This window comes from Papaver somniferum, chromosome 1, assembly GCF_003573695.1.
Source record: "Papaver somniferum cultivar HN1 chromosome 1, ASM357369v1, whole genome shotgun sequence".
NCBI classification, from domain to species: Eukaryota; Viridiplantae; Streptophyta; class Magnoliopsida; order Ranunculales; family Papaveraceae; genus Papaver; species Papaver somniferum.
Window position 1 is genome coordinate 204,676,990 of NC_039358.1, and position 19,069 is coordinate 204,696,058.

General features: G+C 39.0%; 1 protein-coding gene across 1 annotated transcript; it reads right to left on the reverse strand.

Annotated features, from left to right (window-relative positions):
* Positions 1 to 1,221: 1,221 nt before the first annotated feature.
* Positions 1,222 to 2,730, reverse strand: LOC113358707 (putative ubiquitin-conjugating enzyme E2 38). Its single transcript, XM_026602358.1, has one exon. The coding sequence runs from the start codon at positions 2,728 to 2,730 to the stop codon at positions 1,222 to 1,224; it is 1,509 nt and encodes a 502-aa protein (XP_026458143.1).
* Positions 2,731 to 19,069: the final 16,339 nt, after the last annotated feature.

Consider the following 19,069-nt stretch of genomic DNA (forward strand, 5'->3'; position numbering starts at 1 on the left):
ATTAAGTTTTAACTTTGATTTCGCACCGAACAACACAACCAACGGTGATGAAGCATAATAATGAAATGTACAAATTTCAAATTATGGTTGGTTAATGATGAATTGATCATTGCTGCGTTAGTCAAAAATACGGTTTGCGTTAGGCTTTGTGCATGATTAGCACAACCCAACTTGATTTTCGTTTGAAATTGGGACTGTGTTCGTCATCTTTCGTTTTCATGACAGTTAGAGACAGGCATGGGCCTTAATTTTTTTGATAGTGTAAATCTAACCAAGGTTTACTCTGTGGTTTCATAATCAGTTCAAGATGAAGGAACAGACAACTTGGATTGAAGTTCTTAAACTATCAAGAAAGCTTAGTTATTTGTATCACGGTATCCAAAATGGTTCGAGGAACTGATGGTTAGTAAAATATATAATCAGAAATTTAAATCCATTGCTATGTGGTCAAACAAATACAAGGAGGTAGTCCTTATTTCCATCCTTGTTCTCCTCGTGCTAACTATCAACTGAATTTTTTCTTATACTTTTGATTTTACCTGCATGATCAGAAAGTTAGCTGGCATGCAACCCCATTTGAAGTGAGATTGGAGAATGCATTGTCAGATGATACTCTTGCCCCTAGAGTTAGTTGTTGATATTTCGTTATGCATGAGGAAGTCGCAGCCAAAAACTGGATCAATTTTATTATATATGCTTAACCTGGCTGAAACACAACGACATTTGGAGCCGAAAAACCCCAAATGAGTGAACACTAAATTTGCTTTGTTAGGTTGTTAGATTGCCTCGACTCCTTTCTGATAATTTCATCAGGTGCATATAGGAAACCAGATTCATATTACCTATTACACCATGTTTTCTTGATTCCCAAGAGGCTTCATGTTGGCCGACCCACAGATTTTGAAGGTGATTCTGCTGTCTAATCATCCAGAATCGGTGGTATCCAGAAATTTCCTAGAGATTTCTTAGCTAAACATCCTACTTTGTCTGAACACTTTTGCAGCATGTATCATTCTGTTTTGATGATTATGCATCCGCCAGAAACTTCTTGTTCTCCTAAAGATTTTGAAATTTGTTGGAACCACATTTTCAAAATAATATAAAATAAAAACAAAAACAGAGATGTCTTCAAAAAGTAAGCAAATGTGTCAGTTCTTCCAGCACTTCTGGCCGGCGGAGATCAGACATTAAACAAACAAACAAACAAAAAAAAAGGAATCCCTAATAATAGTCGTCATGGTAGTAATTTGTACCAAAATTAGCTTGAGCCTGAGCATGATGAGGTTGAGCTTGAGCTTGAGATTCAGCTGCCGCAGCTTGATCTTCAGCTGACTTATAGAAATCTTTCTTAAAAATGTTATTGTAGTTGGCTTCAGCTAACCGATAAGAGTCTCCCAGACATATGAACTGCTCACAATTCTTAGCTCCATTTGATATAAAGAACGGGACAAGGTTCCCTGCCATGATACCTACTTCGCTCTTGAAGTGCCCGCTCTTGAAGTGCGAATTATTGAAGTGCGAGCCACTCCCATTTACATCCTGCACTCCTTGAACAACTTTACACATTTCTTTCTTACTCTTTTGACTCTCATTGTCCTCCTGATCTTCTTGAATAACAGAACCGACCTGAGCACCTTCAATATAAGCTTTACAGGCCGCCAAAATAGTGTATGCTCGAAGGCGGAAATGCCCCAATACATAATCCTCAAAATACTTTGGGGGATTCTTAACCGTGTACTGCATTGTCTTGCATGAAAGAATAAATGTGCTCTCATTGTATTCCTGGGCAAGCCTCTCGCCTTCTTCACTGCCAGCAGATCGTTCGTATCCAGGCTCGTTGAAGTAGGGCTTTTCATTCAGCACCAGGGCCTGGATAGACAGAAGAACTTGCAGCATAGTGGATTGCCCTGGGGTCCAACGCTCAACGGTTTGCCCCTGCCATGTGTTGAGAAGACTAAGGCAAACATACCCAGACTCGTACAAGTTTGGATTTAAACGCAGATTATGTGCATGGTACTTGACGAGCGGTGGTGTATCAGGATACTCTGACGGAAAGTGAACATCGAAGAAGAAGAGGCCGTCGTGATATGGAGTCTCAGCTGCACCAACAATCACAGCCCTCAAAAGGTCCATTCTTCCTTCATAAGCTCTAACAAATATAGTGTCAGGCAAATCCTTCTCCAGAAGTCTCCAATCCTGCTGAATTGCCTTTGACCACTTCTGTGATGCTTGCTTTGACTTGGTGACTGAATTTTTCTTATAATGGTGGTCAGAGAAATCTTCAACTGTATCGAAACTCTTAAAAGATTTGTACTTCACTATAGCTTCATCATCATCATCCTCTTGAAACTGCTTGGGCTCAGCTGAACTGCTACACGGAACCGGAGGCCTTGTCGGATCAGTACTGGGTTTGTCCTCCAGCAACCAAGGCACAGATACTTCAGCACCAGCAGGGAGGTCTTCAGCATCGAACTTGGCTTGTAAAGCTGCCGCCTCTTCATCTATTAAATCCGGTTGATCAAATTTATAATCGGGATCTTCCAAGTCAACAAAACCATTTTCGTCTGACTCATCTATATCTGACCCAGCTTCATCATTGTCCGAATTATCATCTGTGTTTAACTTGTTGTCAAGTTCAGAACTATCAGCCACATCTTCCACCCCTTCTTCATCAAATACCGCCTGAATCGTTTTAAGCTTTTTATTAGTGTTAGAAGTAGTAGTTTCCATCACTTCAACTTCGTCTTGCATCACCGTGAGATTATGATGATACGACGCTGAAACTAGAGAATCTTAATACCTAATCTTTTGATCGGGGATTAGCCTCCAAGCGAACACTTAATAAATTGACGAGTTAACCTAGAACTATTTATGGATGGAGAACATAATACTAACCGGATTATGGGTATAAATTGGGTCAGACGTGCCTCATATTCAGCTACCCAATGAGCTCGCCAGGCCAGGAAGGCCGGGTAAGAAAACATATTTTGAGTTTGAGGCTATGAAGTTGTCCAAAGCCCACTACATTAACCAGTTCAAGCTAGGCATGCCAGGTAGACCAAACATGCTGCTACTGGTATTTATTGTTTTTTTGATCAACAAAACGAAAAATTTCATATCCGAGGAAAGAATGCAAGAATTACAAGAAACAAAATTGTTTTATGGATAACAGTTTGAGGTAAACAAACTCCAGAAACTATTTCCTAACCAATTCTTCCTAGAATATATGAAGTATGAGACCATTACAAAATGATGCTCAACTAATTAAGATGATACTGTGCATAACAAATTCTCATGTAGGACATCTACCTATTTTCATTGTATCAACTACGATTGTTGATCCCTTACATTTGTATCAACAATCATTGTTGATCCCTTGAATCTGTTTTAGCTTACTTACTTTACAAGTCCTTTACTTTCCTCATTTAGTTAGAATTCATTTTTCTTTTCTTTTTAGTTGGTCATGCTAGCCTATATAAAGGCTAAGCCTTCTTGTTTAGACATACATCTTATTATCAATATTATTATCAATGATTATCAACTTGGTTATCAGTTTACAACCCTAGAATCTTGATCCTTGTATCAGATTTTATTAAGTTTCTGACGAAGCTACTATCTGCACGGTCCCAGCAACTAGTTTGCTTCCATCCCTATCTGTGCTACACTAGTTGGTATCAGATACAACGTTTTTAGATTCTTATCTAAAAACAGATCCTTAAACCGCTTCCGGAAATCAAAAACCGCAAACTCAAACCCTAAATTTTATTTTCATCAAGTTTTAGTTTTCTTCTTCAGAAAGTTTCATCGCAATGGCAGTTCAACCTCTTACAAAGGAAGTTCTTATTGAGTTTGAAATTAACCTTACAGAAAAACTTGAAACCATTTTAACAAAAACCATTACCAATGTTTTATCAAAAATAATTAGAATACATGAAGAAGGAGTAAAACAGCTGGTCGAGGTTTCGTATGTTCTACAAGAGTTTACTACATCAGTTGATGAGACTATAATAACTACTTCTGAAGAGAATGACGAAAATCAGGTTAAAGATGTTTCGTTACCAACTCAAAAGGAGTTATCATTTTCTAATGTTCCTATAGTTATTTCGGCCGCATCAATTGATGAGGAGAATACAAAATAAACTTCGCAAAGGAATGAAGAAAATCAGTTGAAGGAAGTTTTACAAGATTCGTTGGATGATCCGTTTGAGCTTAATGGTGAGTTTTCAAATCTTGTTATACATCAAAACTCAATTATTCATGATTGCGTATTATGTGCTTTACCAATGGTTGAAAATAATCAAGATCTTATTCATGAAAACGCATGTATGGACTCTTGTATAAACCCAAGCAAGGCTCGACTTGTGGAGTTAACCCAGGAGAGCTATTTTGTGTCTTTTGATATGTCTGTCGATGAGTTTATCTATCGATCTCTTGAAGACATAACTATTGAAAACTATGCCGGAAGAAATCGTGGACGTATACTTTCAAACTCCGAAAGAGTATCGTTGGAAAAAGATTTAGAAGTAAAGTTCAGAAATAAGATTTCCGTCACTAGGTTTGTTTTAGAACCTGACAACGTGCTAGTTTCTGTCCGCTGGTGTGAAGATGAACCTATAAAAATATACATGATTGAGAAGCATAACGATGAAATTTCAAAACTCGAAACCAGGGACAACTTTGGTACAGTTCTTGACGGTCACGATTACAAGGTTACTGGAATGACTACCAATGGGCAGACGGTACTTGAAATTACAACAAGAACCAATATTATGCAAGTTACTTTGAAGTTTGGAGTTGATACTTTCAAATAATTTGAAAGGTTTCATCTTACTGTAACTGTTCTCGGCATGTACTCAAGTAGGCAATACAATCTTTTGCAAGGTGTACGTGTTTAATGGGGGTTCAAGACTATAGCTAAAAGAACTACACATTACAATGGTTTGTCGGAATATGGTATTAACCAAGATTTTTGTGGAGTTTCAATCTTTATAGCACATCTACTCCTATACGCATACTCCATATTTCTTGTAGACAAGGTTTGTTGGTCCATGGATTATACAACATTTGCAAGTAATGAAGTGATTTGGATTAACCACTCGCGGATAAATGTCACAACTAAAGACGAATCATTTAATTCAGCAAATGGCGCGGATAAATCTTCCATCAACGAACTGTTTGATTTATTTTCAACCGGGAGTAAAAATGGTTCTTTCATATTTTTGGTCAATACAACAAAGAATATATATATATATATATAAAGAGAAGATTACAGCAAGAAACTCCAACTCACATATCGAGGCAGAGTTCAAAGTTAAAAAGCAGTTGTTCTTATGCAATGAGGAGCATAAAACAGAACTACAACAACTCCACTTGTTATCCCTACATAAAGGCTTAATGTCTATTTACTACATTCCCCCACTGTATAAGAAGGTCTTGATAATGCAAACCTTTGAATTCTGCATTTGGACCAGTCCAATATAAAAGAGTTGCTTTCACTCCCTCGACAATCTTATTTTCCAACTTTTCTCGTCGTTCGAAAATCCTCTTGTTTCTTTCTTTCCAAATGACCCAACACACAACAAAAGGAAGAAGTTTCCAAAATATACGACCCCTTTCAGTCGGCCCTTGTATGTGTTGTCCTAGGAACATATGTTTCATATCCTTGCACATAACCCGATCTCTCCCATAGTCCAACATAAAAGCCATCCATATTTTATGTGTATAGTTGCGGTACACGAAAAGGTGATTGATCGACTCTAATTCTTCTTTGCACATGACGCACTTGTTCTCTAAACCGTCTCTAATTCTTCTATGTGTAAGGTTATCTAGAGTCAAAAGCGAATTATGATGTAATAACCACACAAAAAAGGATACCTTTGTCGGGATTAGAGGAGTCCAAATCTTGTTGCTGTGGAAAGTGAGACTGTTTTTTAGACTTGTAATGGCATTATAACAAGAGCGAACAGTAAATATGCTGTCATTTTCCCATTTCCATCTTCTAGAGTCTTGTTCTGTATTAAGAGTAACACCAGTTAGTTGTTGACAGAGAATAGTAGCTTCTTGTATTTCTGAATCGGTGAGCCTTCTCCTTGGGTCAATGTCCCAAGCACCATCTTTATAGAAGTCAACTACCCATCCCTGTTTCTTCCTAGAAATTTCATATAACTCTGGGAATTTTAAATACAAATCCGTATCCCCATTCCAAACATCCAACCAGATTTTGACTCTAGTTCCACTTGCAACTGTATACACAATGCCCTGCGAAAATATCTCCAATATATTAGTAATACCCCTCCACAGACTGGTACCATATGTTTGTTTTACCGGCTTTGCGTCCCATTCATTGTCTTGCACCCCATGCTTATCACCAAGAATTTTCCTCCACGCAACATTGGTTTCGGTAGAAAAGCGCCACAACCATTTACATAGGAGAGAGTCGTTCATCTCTCTAATGCTCTTAATTCCCAGTCCTCCATGTTCTCTATCCTTGTAGATAGTCTTCCATGCAACCAAGGCTGTCTTGTTTTTCCCATCTTTAGTCCTCCATAAGAAAACCTGCATTTTTTCTCTATCTTCTTAGCTACATCCGGAGGAATAGAGAGCAAACATAAGATAGATAGTCAGAGAACACAAGACACTCTTAATTAACACAACTCTTCCTCCGTAAGACAGATAAATCCTTTTCCACCCAGCCAATCTCTTATTGATCGATTCCAACACCGGATCCCAAATATTCTTGCACCAGCTGGCATGCCTAAGTACTTGAAAGTAAGCTCTTCATAAGTGAACCCCAAAGACGATTGCACAGTATGACTATGCTGAGAATTCCCCACACCAATAGCTGTACTTTTAGACATATTAATTCTTAGGCCAGTAGACATCTCAAAACACATCAGTAAGCCTTTAATATTATGGATGTATTCTTCTTTGTCAGCGGAGAACAATAGTATGTCGTCTGCAAAAAGCAAATGTGAAACTGTAGAACCTTCCTTGGTAATTGTCAACCCTGTAATTGCACCACTTATTTCCGATTTAGCAAGCATCCTGCAGAAAACCTCCATTACTATAGTGAAAAGAAAAGGAGATAAAGGATCGCCTTGTCGTAACCCTCTAGTACTCTTGAATTTTTCCCCGGCGCTCCCATTAACCAAGACCGCGAAATGAGCATGAGAAATGCACGATAAGATCCACTTTCTCCACATGAAGCCAAACCCCATTTTACGCAACACCCATATCAGAAAACCCCAATTGACTTTGTCGTAAGCCTTCTCAATATCTAGTTTAAAGATCCAACCGGGATCCTTGAAACGTCTATTGGAATCAATACATTCGTTAGCCATAAGGATACTATCAGTAATCTGTCTCCCTTGTATGAAAGCACTCTGCGAAGAAGAAATCAGTTGTAGAAGCACCTGTTTCAACTTAAAAGAAAGAGTTTTAGCAATAATCTTATATGACGTGTTAATCAAGATGATCGGTCTAAAATCTTTCACTTCTTCAACGCAATCCTTTTTCGGGATTAGAGCAACCAAAGTGTTGTTGATTCTCCAATCTAAGGATCCTGTCATTTCGAAATGCTTGACCACGGCCATGAAGTCAGGTCCTACCACATCCCAGTAAGTCTTGAAAAACTCGACAGTATATCCGTCAGGACCGGGGGCCCTGTTCGCCTCCATAGACTTAATAGTAGACCTCACTTTTTCCTCCGTTTTTGGTCTTTCAAGACCCACCCTTTCTTCTTCCGAAATAGAGGAAAAATCAATATTCAGTAATTTTGGTCTATCTTCGAAAGACTCACAGTACAAGTCCTTATAAAAATCATCAATATGATCATGTATAATTTTTGGATCCTCTTGTAGCTCCCCGCGGACCTTTAAACATCTGATGTAATTCAACTTTCTCCTATGGTTAACTATTTTGTGAAAGTATTTAGTGTTGTTGTCGCCTTCTTCCACCCAATTGTCCTTGTTTTTCTATCTAAGTCTAATGTCTTCAAGTCTTGCCCATCTCTTATATTCAAGCTTGAGGTCAACCTTCTTTTCAGATTCTTCCATAGTTGCACAGTTCCTTTCTTCTTTGAAGTCTATCTCTTTGATCTCCTCGAGTAGTCCTTCCATTTTAGCATTAGTACTACCAAAAGTATCCCAATTACAAGTCTTCAGTTTCTGCTTGAGCCACTGAAGCTTCTTCCAAAGGACATATCCAGGATTCCCCTTTACCTGGAACTCATTCCACCAACCAGTAATCTTGTCCTTGAGAGATGGGTCCTCAAGCCAAATATGTTCGAACTTGTAGAAGGAGGGTCCGAACCTTAGCCCTTGTGTGCTCAGAAGTATTGGAGTGTGATCAGATACCGGTCTGGGATTATCCGATTGAATTGTATCTGGAAATAACTCCTCCCAACGACTATTAATTAAAAACCTATCAAGTCGACAGAAAATAGGGTCGACCTGTCCATTTTTCCAAGTGTATATAGCACCACACAGTGGGAGATCAATCAAATTCCAATCCATGATAAACTTAGTAAAATTACTCATACCTCTATTGATGGTGCAATCCCTATTCTTCTCTTCTGTAAACAAGATGGTGTTGAAATCCCCTCCTATGCAGCCAGGAAAGTCCCAAAGCCCCACGATATCACCAAGTTCCCTCCACAAAATTCGTATGTCCTTCCTATTATTTGGTGCATGTACCCTCACAGAGTACCAAATCTGACCAGTTCTTCTCGATTTAAACAAGCAAGCTAAGGAGTAGACGCCGTCATGCCTATCCAGAAGTTCAAATTCCTCACCCCTCCACATGATGCATAAACCTCCACTAGATCCAATGGATGGTTGATAAGCTAATTCCACCCCTGCTCAATTCCATAAGAGTTCTGCTCATAGTACTGTTAATAACAAGAATTTTTGTTTCTTGAAGAATCACCATGTTGACATTCCACCTGTTCAAAACATCACTAATGACCGCTTGTTTAGTCGGGTCACGAATGCCCTTTATATTCCATGATAGGATTTGGGCATTCATGGGTAACCCTTCTTTCCCCCAGCTGAAATTCTTCTCCCTTCCTTGGTGCAAGTTGGTTCCGAGTTAACTAGATTCCCCGCTAACCTCTGCTTCTCCCTAATAAGGTTGTAAATAGGGGTCCTTGGAGATGAGATAGGTGTGGTTTCTTTCTTGCAGACCTCTTCCTCACTTGAATTCCCTTCCTCTAAGCCTGTAATATCCTCTATAAAAACATCCCTACCATTCTGTAGCATAAGAATTCGAGCACCCTCTAGGCCCTCATCATTAATACCCTCATTAAGCACTAATTTTTCTTTGTTCTTCTTAACTCTGGCTTCTAAATTTCTCCTCTGGTTGGTTAAATGGTGTAGGATAATTGAATCAATTTCTTTTTCTTTATCCTTGATAGGTTGCCCAAAAAGAGCAGACATTGTGGAGAAGGCAAAGAGCAATTGTTCCCTCTCTTTCTTGGATTCTGCATCCAAAACCAAAGTCAGAAAAAATCAGAACACACACCCAAAAAACTATGTGTATAAGTATACTCAGCATACCCTATATGAAGACACAATCAACATTTTTGGTTTCAATCTAACTCTTTTAGAAAGAGGAATGACAACCTTAGTCAAACACCCCCACACTTTGACACACTCATAAGAAGGTCATCTACCTTTCCATAAATCATATGAAGTTTCATCTGATCCTTAAAAGGCTACTCTATTCAGGATTTACTAGTTAAGAGGACTGCCTCCCCCCCACAAGGTCATAGGTAATCCAAAACTAATGGCAATTATCATCTCCTTAAGGATATGGTTGTTATGTTCAAGGCTTCTAGTTGGTTTTCAACTTCAAGTTTGTACATATTAAGGCTTCTAAGGCATCATCCTTATCCCTAAGCAAAAATACAAGATTGTACCTCGTACAATCATCTACCAAATTTATAAAATCATCTTTTACCACAGTGGTCTTCGGTTGAACTCATGTCAACTAGGCCTAACTGAATTAATTCTAAGGACTTAGAATTACTCTGAACATTTTTGCTAAAATTTTTATTGAATATTTTGATTCTACACAAATTTCACTATTTTGCTCAAAATCCAAACTAAATTTGGGTACGCAACCTATGCTAGCCAGATTATGCATGGACTACAAAGTTTACGGTTCCAAGTCTACCATGCAAAACATTCAATCACACAAGAAATCACAAGAATCAACTATGTTCACTTCATCAGTTTTTCCATTAAGTTTATATAGACCCAAAGTCCTAAAAATCTTGCCTAAAAAATCACTACCTAGTTACCACAAGTTTTAAGGTTTAACTAAAATTTTATATCTTTTACCATCTACAACAGAACAAGATACAAGATTCTTGCATATGCTCGGAACATGAAACTTTCATTCAATGTGAAAATATTACAGATATGAGCTTCTGCTCGACCTTTCCCTTTTATGCAATCTCTGTCGCAGATGAGTTAATCATAAAGAGTTTCTCGACATCCTCTATCCTCTAATAGGAGGTCAACAGGTATTTGTTTCAACAAACATTCTTGGTGGCTCCAGAGTCCACCTACTGGTCTCTCACATTGGTTATTAAAATAACTTCCGACATCATGCCACCGAATTCGTTCTAGTTTGTTTCAACTAAATTAGCATTAACTTTCTACTTATTAAGGTTTTTATGTTGTCTATGATTTACTGCTGTGTGGCCAGGAATTTTACAAACATAACAATCACCCTTAATTAAAGTAATGCCGGATTCAGTTTTACGAAACATACCTTTCTTATGAAGACTACGCTTAGAATTGTGTTTGATGTTCTTGTCTTTGTCATGTTTGGAAGATTTATGTTCAGCCACATGCGCCTGGTAGCCATGTCCCTTTTTCAATTTCACGTCACAATCTTGGTTTATACTCTAACTAGGGAGACAGTAGTTTCCCAACCACATCTACGTTGCTCCACCTGGTCAGCTTTTCCAACACACAGAACGTTGCATATCGAAACATCGGCCAAACTCTGCTAAAACCAATCAGTAACATCCACGTGGAAACTACCACCCTTACGTCAATAAATCTCCAACGTGTCTTCCAAATTTTGAATACCATATTCGAATCATCTCACAGTAAGTCTAGATTCTTCCTTTGATACGAAATGAAGGATTTAGTGCTGGTCTACCATCATCTCTATAGATCTTTCCACGTACATCATCATTAACACCTGTAGCTTAGTAGGCCAGGTAACGATACCAAATTCATAGCTTCCTTCAACTGAAATAAAAATTTCAGAATTATTCATGTACATGACGTACACTAGTTTAACTTTTAGTAGCACCTTAAACTTGGTCTCCACTTTCTTTGTTGTCATCCACCCTTGCTTGTGTAATATCTTTTCTTCCAAATCATTGGTATAAATTCCACAAAACTTGTTAGTTGCCAGCATATTCACCGCCGGGAATCAAGATCGGCTATCATCCCAACGTGATCAGAGAACATTATTACCGTATGAAGAACACCCTCTTGATAAAACGTATCTATATTAATATCCTCAAGTTTATAAGGAACCAGGACTGTTTTAGGATTCCGGAAGAAATCACCTCGTCTTGAGTTAAGAGTATCCCGTCGTTTTTCACATCCATGATTATTGCAAATCGATAATGTCTTAAGATTGTTGGGTACAATAATCACTTTAAAAAATTATTTTTTTATTAATCGTTTTCCAACATAAGATAGCAAGACGATAATACCTCATGTTAGTCAGCCCAACGACTCAGCTGCACCTTGTCAACAAAAACAAGATAAGGATCATCAGAGGACCGAGTAACAAGGAAGACTCCTAAGGCTAAGGTTACGCTCAGTTACATCAGAGTCTTGAGTTTGTTAAAAGTCTTTGTTTTGATTGAGTCCGTAACTGCATTGCAGTATCTTTTGAGTATAAATAAAACTCTAAAATCTGCACATTAAGTGTGGAAGAATTTCACCCAAACTTCATCTTCTAGCTTGGTATCAGGCTCAAGATCCAACAACCGGCTTCCGCGCCTATTCTAAAAACATATACAACCACAAATCAAATCAATGGAAGAGGTTACAACTACTCTACGCCAGGTTCAAATCCATCACCTTGTTACCTTGAAACATACTGGTACTAATCATGTATTGTGGAAGGCTCAGTTCAAGCCTATACTGAAAGGCTATGACCTAATAGGTTTTATTGATGGATCAAAAGAAAAACCACCAAGAACTCTACCAGAAAGTGAGGCTGTTAATCCTGCGTGCACTGCATATGAGCACCAAGATTGTTTGATCGTTGGTTGGCTTAATTCTACCTTAACTCCTGAGATTCTGAGTGTAGTTGCAGAACTTGAGACTGCACAAGAGATATGGGACACCTTGGAGTCTGAGTTTGCTCCAAAAACATTTTCTCACCAGATGAATTTAAAGAGACAGCTCCATAATCTGCACAAAGGTAATAAGTCTCTGAAGGTGTATTTAAATGATGCTAAGCGTTTGTTTGATCAACTTGCAGCCACAGGATACACCGTACCGGCTCATGAGAAAAAGCAATCCATTTGCAATGGTCTGAATCATACATATGATCCTATTGTTACTACTTTAAGTACTGCTGAAACAATGGACATATCAACATTCATAAATCATCTTCTGACTTTTGAGATGAGGTTAGAACATCAACTATCTCAGTTGCAAGAACCAGTTGCAAACTATGTCAGCTCTTCCTCATCTGCTAGCAGACCTGCACCTAGAGGAGTTCAAAATACACCAAGAGGACCAAATCTGCCAAACAATAATCGTCGGCCTCAACAACCTCCTAGAAATTCTGGTAATGGCACAGTCTATTGTCAAATTTGCAAAAAGCGTAACCATACTGCAGATCGATGCTGGTTTCGCTATGACAGATATGCTCAACAACCTGCAAAAACGCCTGAGGCTTATATAGCCTTACCAGGTGGTAATCCAAATGGAAAATGGGTGAATGATACTGGTGCGACCCATCATCTAACTCCTGATGTGAACAACATCTGCATACCGCATGAATATGAGGGCACAGATCAAGTTAGAGTAGGTAATGGTAATGGTCTGGAGATTGCACATATTGGTAACGCAACATTCACTCATAATTCACGTTGCTTTATTTTAAATCAGATTTATCATGTGCCTAAGATTAAAACAAATCTTCTATCTGTTTCTAAATTCTGTAAGGACAACAACGTGATTTTTGAGTTTCACACAAGCTTTTTTCTTGTGAAGGACAAATGCACAGGGGCAGTGCTGCTAAAGGGGAGGAATGAGAATGGGCTCTATGTATTCGATGGCGTAGGTGATTTTCATCCATCCAACAAGCCTCAATCTTTTCTCTCAGCCAGTTTACCTGTTTGGCACCAGCGCATGGGTCACCCCATGCTTGGAACTGTTTCAAAAATAATTAGGAATTTATCTCTTCCTGTTTTGCATAAGAAGTTTGATTTTTGTCACTCTTGTCATGTTAGCAAGAGTAGAAAACTTCCCTTTTCTCTCAGTACTACTACCTTTGATACTCCTTTGAGTTTAGTTGTTTCTGATATTTGGGTTTCTCCACAACTATCAAGGAATGGTTTTCGATATTATCTGTTGTTAATGGATGTCTTCTCTCATTACACATGGGTATTTCCAATGGTTCATCGTTCTGATGCTTACAATATCTTTGTTCATTTTCACAAACAAGTAGAGAATTTAACTGGTCACAAAATCAAAGTTTTTCAATCCGACAATGCTCTTGAGTACAAAAGAATTACCTCTTACTTAAATAGTTCAGGCATCCAACATAGATTTTCCTGCCCTCACACCTCGGCTCAGACTGGTCTTTCGGAGCGTCGTATAAGACATGTAACAGAGAGTGGTCTAGCACTTCTTTTTCACGCTCATTTTCCAAAATATTTCTGGTCAGATGCTTTTACTACCGCTTGTTATCTTATCAATAGGGTGCCTAAATCTAAAACAAATTCCCTCACACCTCTTGAGTTACTGTACAAAAAGAAACCAAATTATACCTTTTTAAGGGTGTTTGGTTGCTTGGCTTATCCCTGTCTAAGGCCTTACAATGCAAACAAGTTAGAACCCAGGTCACTTCCTTGTGTATTTTTAGGGCACAGTGCAGTGCATAAAGGCTATATTTGCCTTCATATGCCAACCAATAGGCAGTATATATCACGTCACGTGAGATTTGAAGAAAGCACATTCCCATTCTCTCCTCAGCAGCAGCAAGCTCTTGCCGTTTGTCAGCCGATTCCTGCATCATGCACAGATATTCTTAGCTCTGCAGTTTTCAGCCCTTCATCTCCTGCTCAGCTACAGCTACAGCAGCCGCAGTCACCAGTGTTAGAGCTGCAAACTCAGGCAAATGCTCCATATTCTCCAGATGCTTCTCCGGCTGCTTCAAACGAGTCTGCAATTAATTCCTTGTCTCCTGATCATACTGATCAGCAAGTGCAACATGGTCACATAATGGTCACCCGTGCTAAATCAGGTATTACCAAACCAATTCAAAAATTGTGTCTTGCTGCAACTAAATATCCTCTACATGACGAAGATTTTACGGAGCCGACTTGCTACTCTAAAACCTGCAAAATAGCAGAATGGAGAGACGCCATGGACACTCAGATAAATGCATTGATCCGAAATGGTACTTACTCACTTGTTCAGTATGAGTCTGGCATGAATGTAGTGGGGTCTAAGTGGGTCTACCGGATAAAGCGAAACCCAGATGGTTCAATACAGCGCTATAAAGCACGCTTGGTAGCTAAAGGGTTTACACAGCAAGAGGGGGTGGATTATGGCGAAACTTTCTCACTGGTGATCAAACCATGCACAATCAGACTAGTACTATCGCTTGCAGTTATGAATAGCTGGCAGTTGCGTCAACTTGATGTTGAAAATGCATTTTTGCATGGTGTCTTGGAGGAGGATGTCTACATGAAGCATCCTGCTGGCTATGTCGATCCTAACTTCCCTGATCACGTCTGAAAACTCCATAAATCCTTGTATGGCCTCAAACAGGCACCTCGTGCATGGTTTTCTCGTCTCAGCAGTCATCTTCTCCTGTTGGGTTTCAAGACTTCAGTGGCGGACTCATCTCTTTTCATCAGGATTTTTGATAATTCCACAACATATGTGTTAATATATGTTGATGATATAATAGTGACATGCTCTTCATCTGACTTAATAGATCAACTGGTGACTGATTTGGGTACTGCATTTGCTGTAAAAGATATGGGTCTCCTTTGTTATTTTCTAGGTGTTGAAGTTTTACGTCAAGGTGGCAATTTAATGCTTTCTCAACGGAAATACATCTCAGACTTACTACATCGCACCCAACTAGATGGGGTTAAGCCGGTTTGCACTCCACTGGCTACTAACCTCCAAGTTTGTCGACAAGGTGCTGTATTGTTTGCAGATCCCACTCTTTACAGAAGTGTTGTGGGGGCCTTGCAATATCTACACATTACACGGCCTGACACAGCAGTCGCTGTTCACAAGGCCTATCAGTTTATGCATGAGCCTTATTTGGAGCATTGGGAGCTTGTTAAACGTATCTTGCGCTATTTGAAGCACACAATTGACTAAGGCTTGTTCTTCTCACCAGTTTTGAACTATTCTCTCAATGCCTATTCAGATGCAGATTGGGCAGGTAATTTGGATGATAGGCGTTCCACTAGTGGCTACTGTATCTACTTTGGGGGTAATCTTATTTCTTGGAGTGCCAAGAAACAAAAAAAAGTTTCGAAGTCAAGCACTGAATCGGAGTATCGTGGCATTGCTATTGCAACTTCAGAACTTATTTGGGTTCAGTCTCTGTAACATGAATTAGGGGTTCTTACGCCTGTTCCTTCCTTGTGGTGTGACAATCTGGGGGAAACCTATCTGACAGCTAATCCAATCTTCCATGCAAGGACAAAGCATATTGAGATTGACTATCACTTTGTCCGTGAACGTGTCGCACCTAAACAACTCAAGGTGCAGTTCATTAGTTCAAGGGATCAAATAGCTGACTTATTTACTAAGGGCCTGCCTTCAGTTAAGTTTCAGTTTCTGCGTGACAAATTGAACATTCGTAAACTCCAGCTCAACTTGAGGGAGGGTGTTAGTCAGCCCAATGACTCAGCTGCACCTTGTCAACAAAAACAAGATAAGGATCATCAGAGGACCGAGTAACAAGGAAGACTCCTAAGGCTAAGGTTACGCTCAGTTACATCAGAGTCTTGAGTTTGTAAAAAGTCTTTGTTTTGATTGAGTCTGTAACTGCATTGCAGTATCTTTTGAGTATAAATAAAACTCTAAAATCTGCACATTAAGTGTGGAAGAATTTCACCCAAACTTCATCTTCTAGCTCCTCAGGAGAAAGAACTACAAATCAAAGAGAAGGACTGGGTGGTGCGATAATTTCGCACAAGAAATACTAAAAAAGGGCAGCATAGATGGAGAAAGCGTGAGCACGGAGAAATCCAACCAAGTTGCAGCAAAAATACGAATTCAAGGAGATGGACCATTCTGTATCAAGCAGCAGATAAAAGAACAAAACACAATGACCCAACGACGATGGAAGCGCTGCTTCACGCACAAACTCCGAAAAGATAGGATTGATAAAAATGGACAGCAAGGAACGAAGACGGAGCAAACTATTGGTAGTTATGCAAAGAGCGATTACAAAGTAATAAGTAACGCGAATCTTAACGCACCAACACAAACAAGATGTAGCACAGATGGCTCAGAGAGGGGAATATGAACTTGAGGACGCGAGATCGACTCTCCCATCACTCTTACTTTTTACATATTTTCTACAACTTCTATGGAGAAGAAAAGAATAAGAGGATGGCAATATGCGTTTCTTCGCAAGCAAAAGATGGTGCAGATGGTCGAAGTCGCAGAGTATAAGCCGGATGTTATGAGTTCGAATTGGCTCACACACAAATTTTTCACATATTTTGGATATACAAAAAGCGAAGATAATGATAAAACGAAAGTGCGGTTCCGTGCCTTCACAAGCAGAAGCTAGCAGAGTTGGTCAGAGGTGAAAATAATGAGTTTGACATTGCGGGTTCGATTCCCCTCACGCGAATTATTTGACACAGATGCTTAAACAAGCAATATGCAAGCGACAGATCTAGAGTTCAAATCCTACCTCCTACACATATTTTTATGATGAGGAACTCACATCAAGAGAAATAGAGAGCTACAACAACAAGAAAGAAAATCAAAGAAGCAAAGGAAGAATAAGACCTTAATATAAGGCACAAATGACACCTTAGAATAAGACCTTAATAAAAGGCACCAGAAATGATATTTATTATCAGATTGGCTAGGAATCCAACTGTGGCGTGCAACCTAGTTCGCATACATGCAAGATGCACAAGAATATATACAAGTAAGACCTATCGCACGTCATAGTCGGAGAACCTAGAAGGCATGACTCAAGGGAAGGCTACACCGACCCCGGAACTTGAGTTGTGGAGATTTGGGGTGAGAATAAAACGATAATTGATAGACGCATTTATGTGTCTATTTTGTTCTCAATGTTCTGTATTGTTAGACTCGATTAAATACTTATTGTGTTATTTTATGTTTTTGTAGATGTTTTTGGAAAAATAAGCTCTTGCGGCGAAATTGGCTCGAAAAGTGGTGTTTACACCCTAGGATAGAGTACTAAAGACACCCCAGAAATACACCGGAGGAACCCAGAAAAATTACTAAAGGCACCCCAAGGGACATGTGTTATTCCGACTCCAGCAACGGATAAGGGGGCGACCACTGGATAAGGGGTGACCTTCTTCACAAATTCAAAAAAATATTTTGGCAGGAAAATATTTGCTCTTCACTGGCAGATTTTCTCCATTGCATTTGGACGTGATTTTGTGCGATTCAATCGCCGAAACTTTGTGGAAAGATGTGATATATCATAATAAAGATGTTATGGGTGTTTGGTTCGACCATAATTGGCTTGAATTGGCTAGGAAATCCACGAGATGGAAAAAGGGGAATACGTGCAGGGAAGAGTTGTTCACGGGATTCAGCGTGTTTGTACGTGTTTGGATGGAGTTGGGATGCTGTAGAAACTTTTTTGGAGTGTGTTCCACATCAGCAGAATCCAGGAAGAGGAATTAAAGGAAAGAAAATCCCGTATTTCTTTGAAAAAGGAAAGAAAATATCCCGAGTAAAAGAAGATTATTTGGGATTAATGGAGGAGATTCAACACGTGTTTTTGGTTTAAATAGGTTCCCTGGGAGTCCTAGAGGGGGTGTCGAGAGTTGCAGGTCGATAGGATAGTTCAGGAGCAAGAAATCACGAGTTGATCAAACTCTGTTTCTACTGCTGCTGCTGATGAAGAACACCAAGACCACGAAGAACAGACTGGCGTAGACAGTCGTTAATAAACAGAGTCTAAGACGCACACTGGACGGTCGCAGTGCAGTCTCAACATCAGCAGCACTTGTCTCTTATCGTTCTTTTTGTGACGCCTTCTGTGGGTCGTACATTCACCGTTTTACTCATTTTTATCATTTTAATCAACTTTTGAGCAACAAACATGTATTTTGAGAAAGTGATTAATATGAGAAGCTAAATCCCAATACTGGGACGACGGATGGAGCCTTATTTCACGCATGTGGTAATTTTAAAAATTCTTTTTATGATTTTTGCACTTGTTTTTAATTGTTTTATGGTTCGAATTAATTAGTTATCATTTTATTTGATGGGTCATGCTTGCTTAAATGTTTGATGTTCCATGCTTACGATTTATAACTAATATTTTGAGAATCTATATTGGTAAAGAATAAGAGTCCATATTTTTAATATTTGAGCTATAATTGCATGGAATTATTTTTTGAATCACATGAATGGAATTTGGTGAAATTCTTAGTCCCAGTACCTCTCACCATTGTTAATATTTTTTTTTGTATATAATTTTATTAAACCTTTAAATTTAATCTTCACAAATCTTTGAGTTCGAATCCTATTTACTACAACAACGACTCTCAAAAACTTTAATCAGTAATGCCCATCCGGAAGAGATACCTTAAATTTTCAGT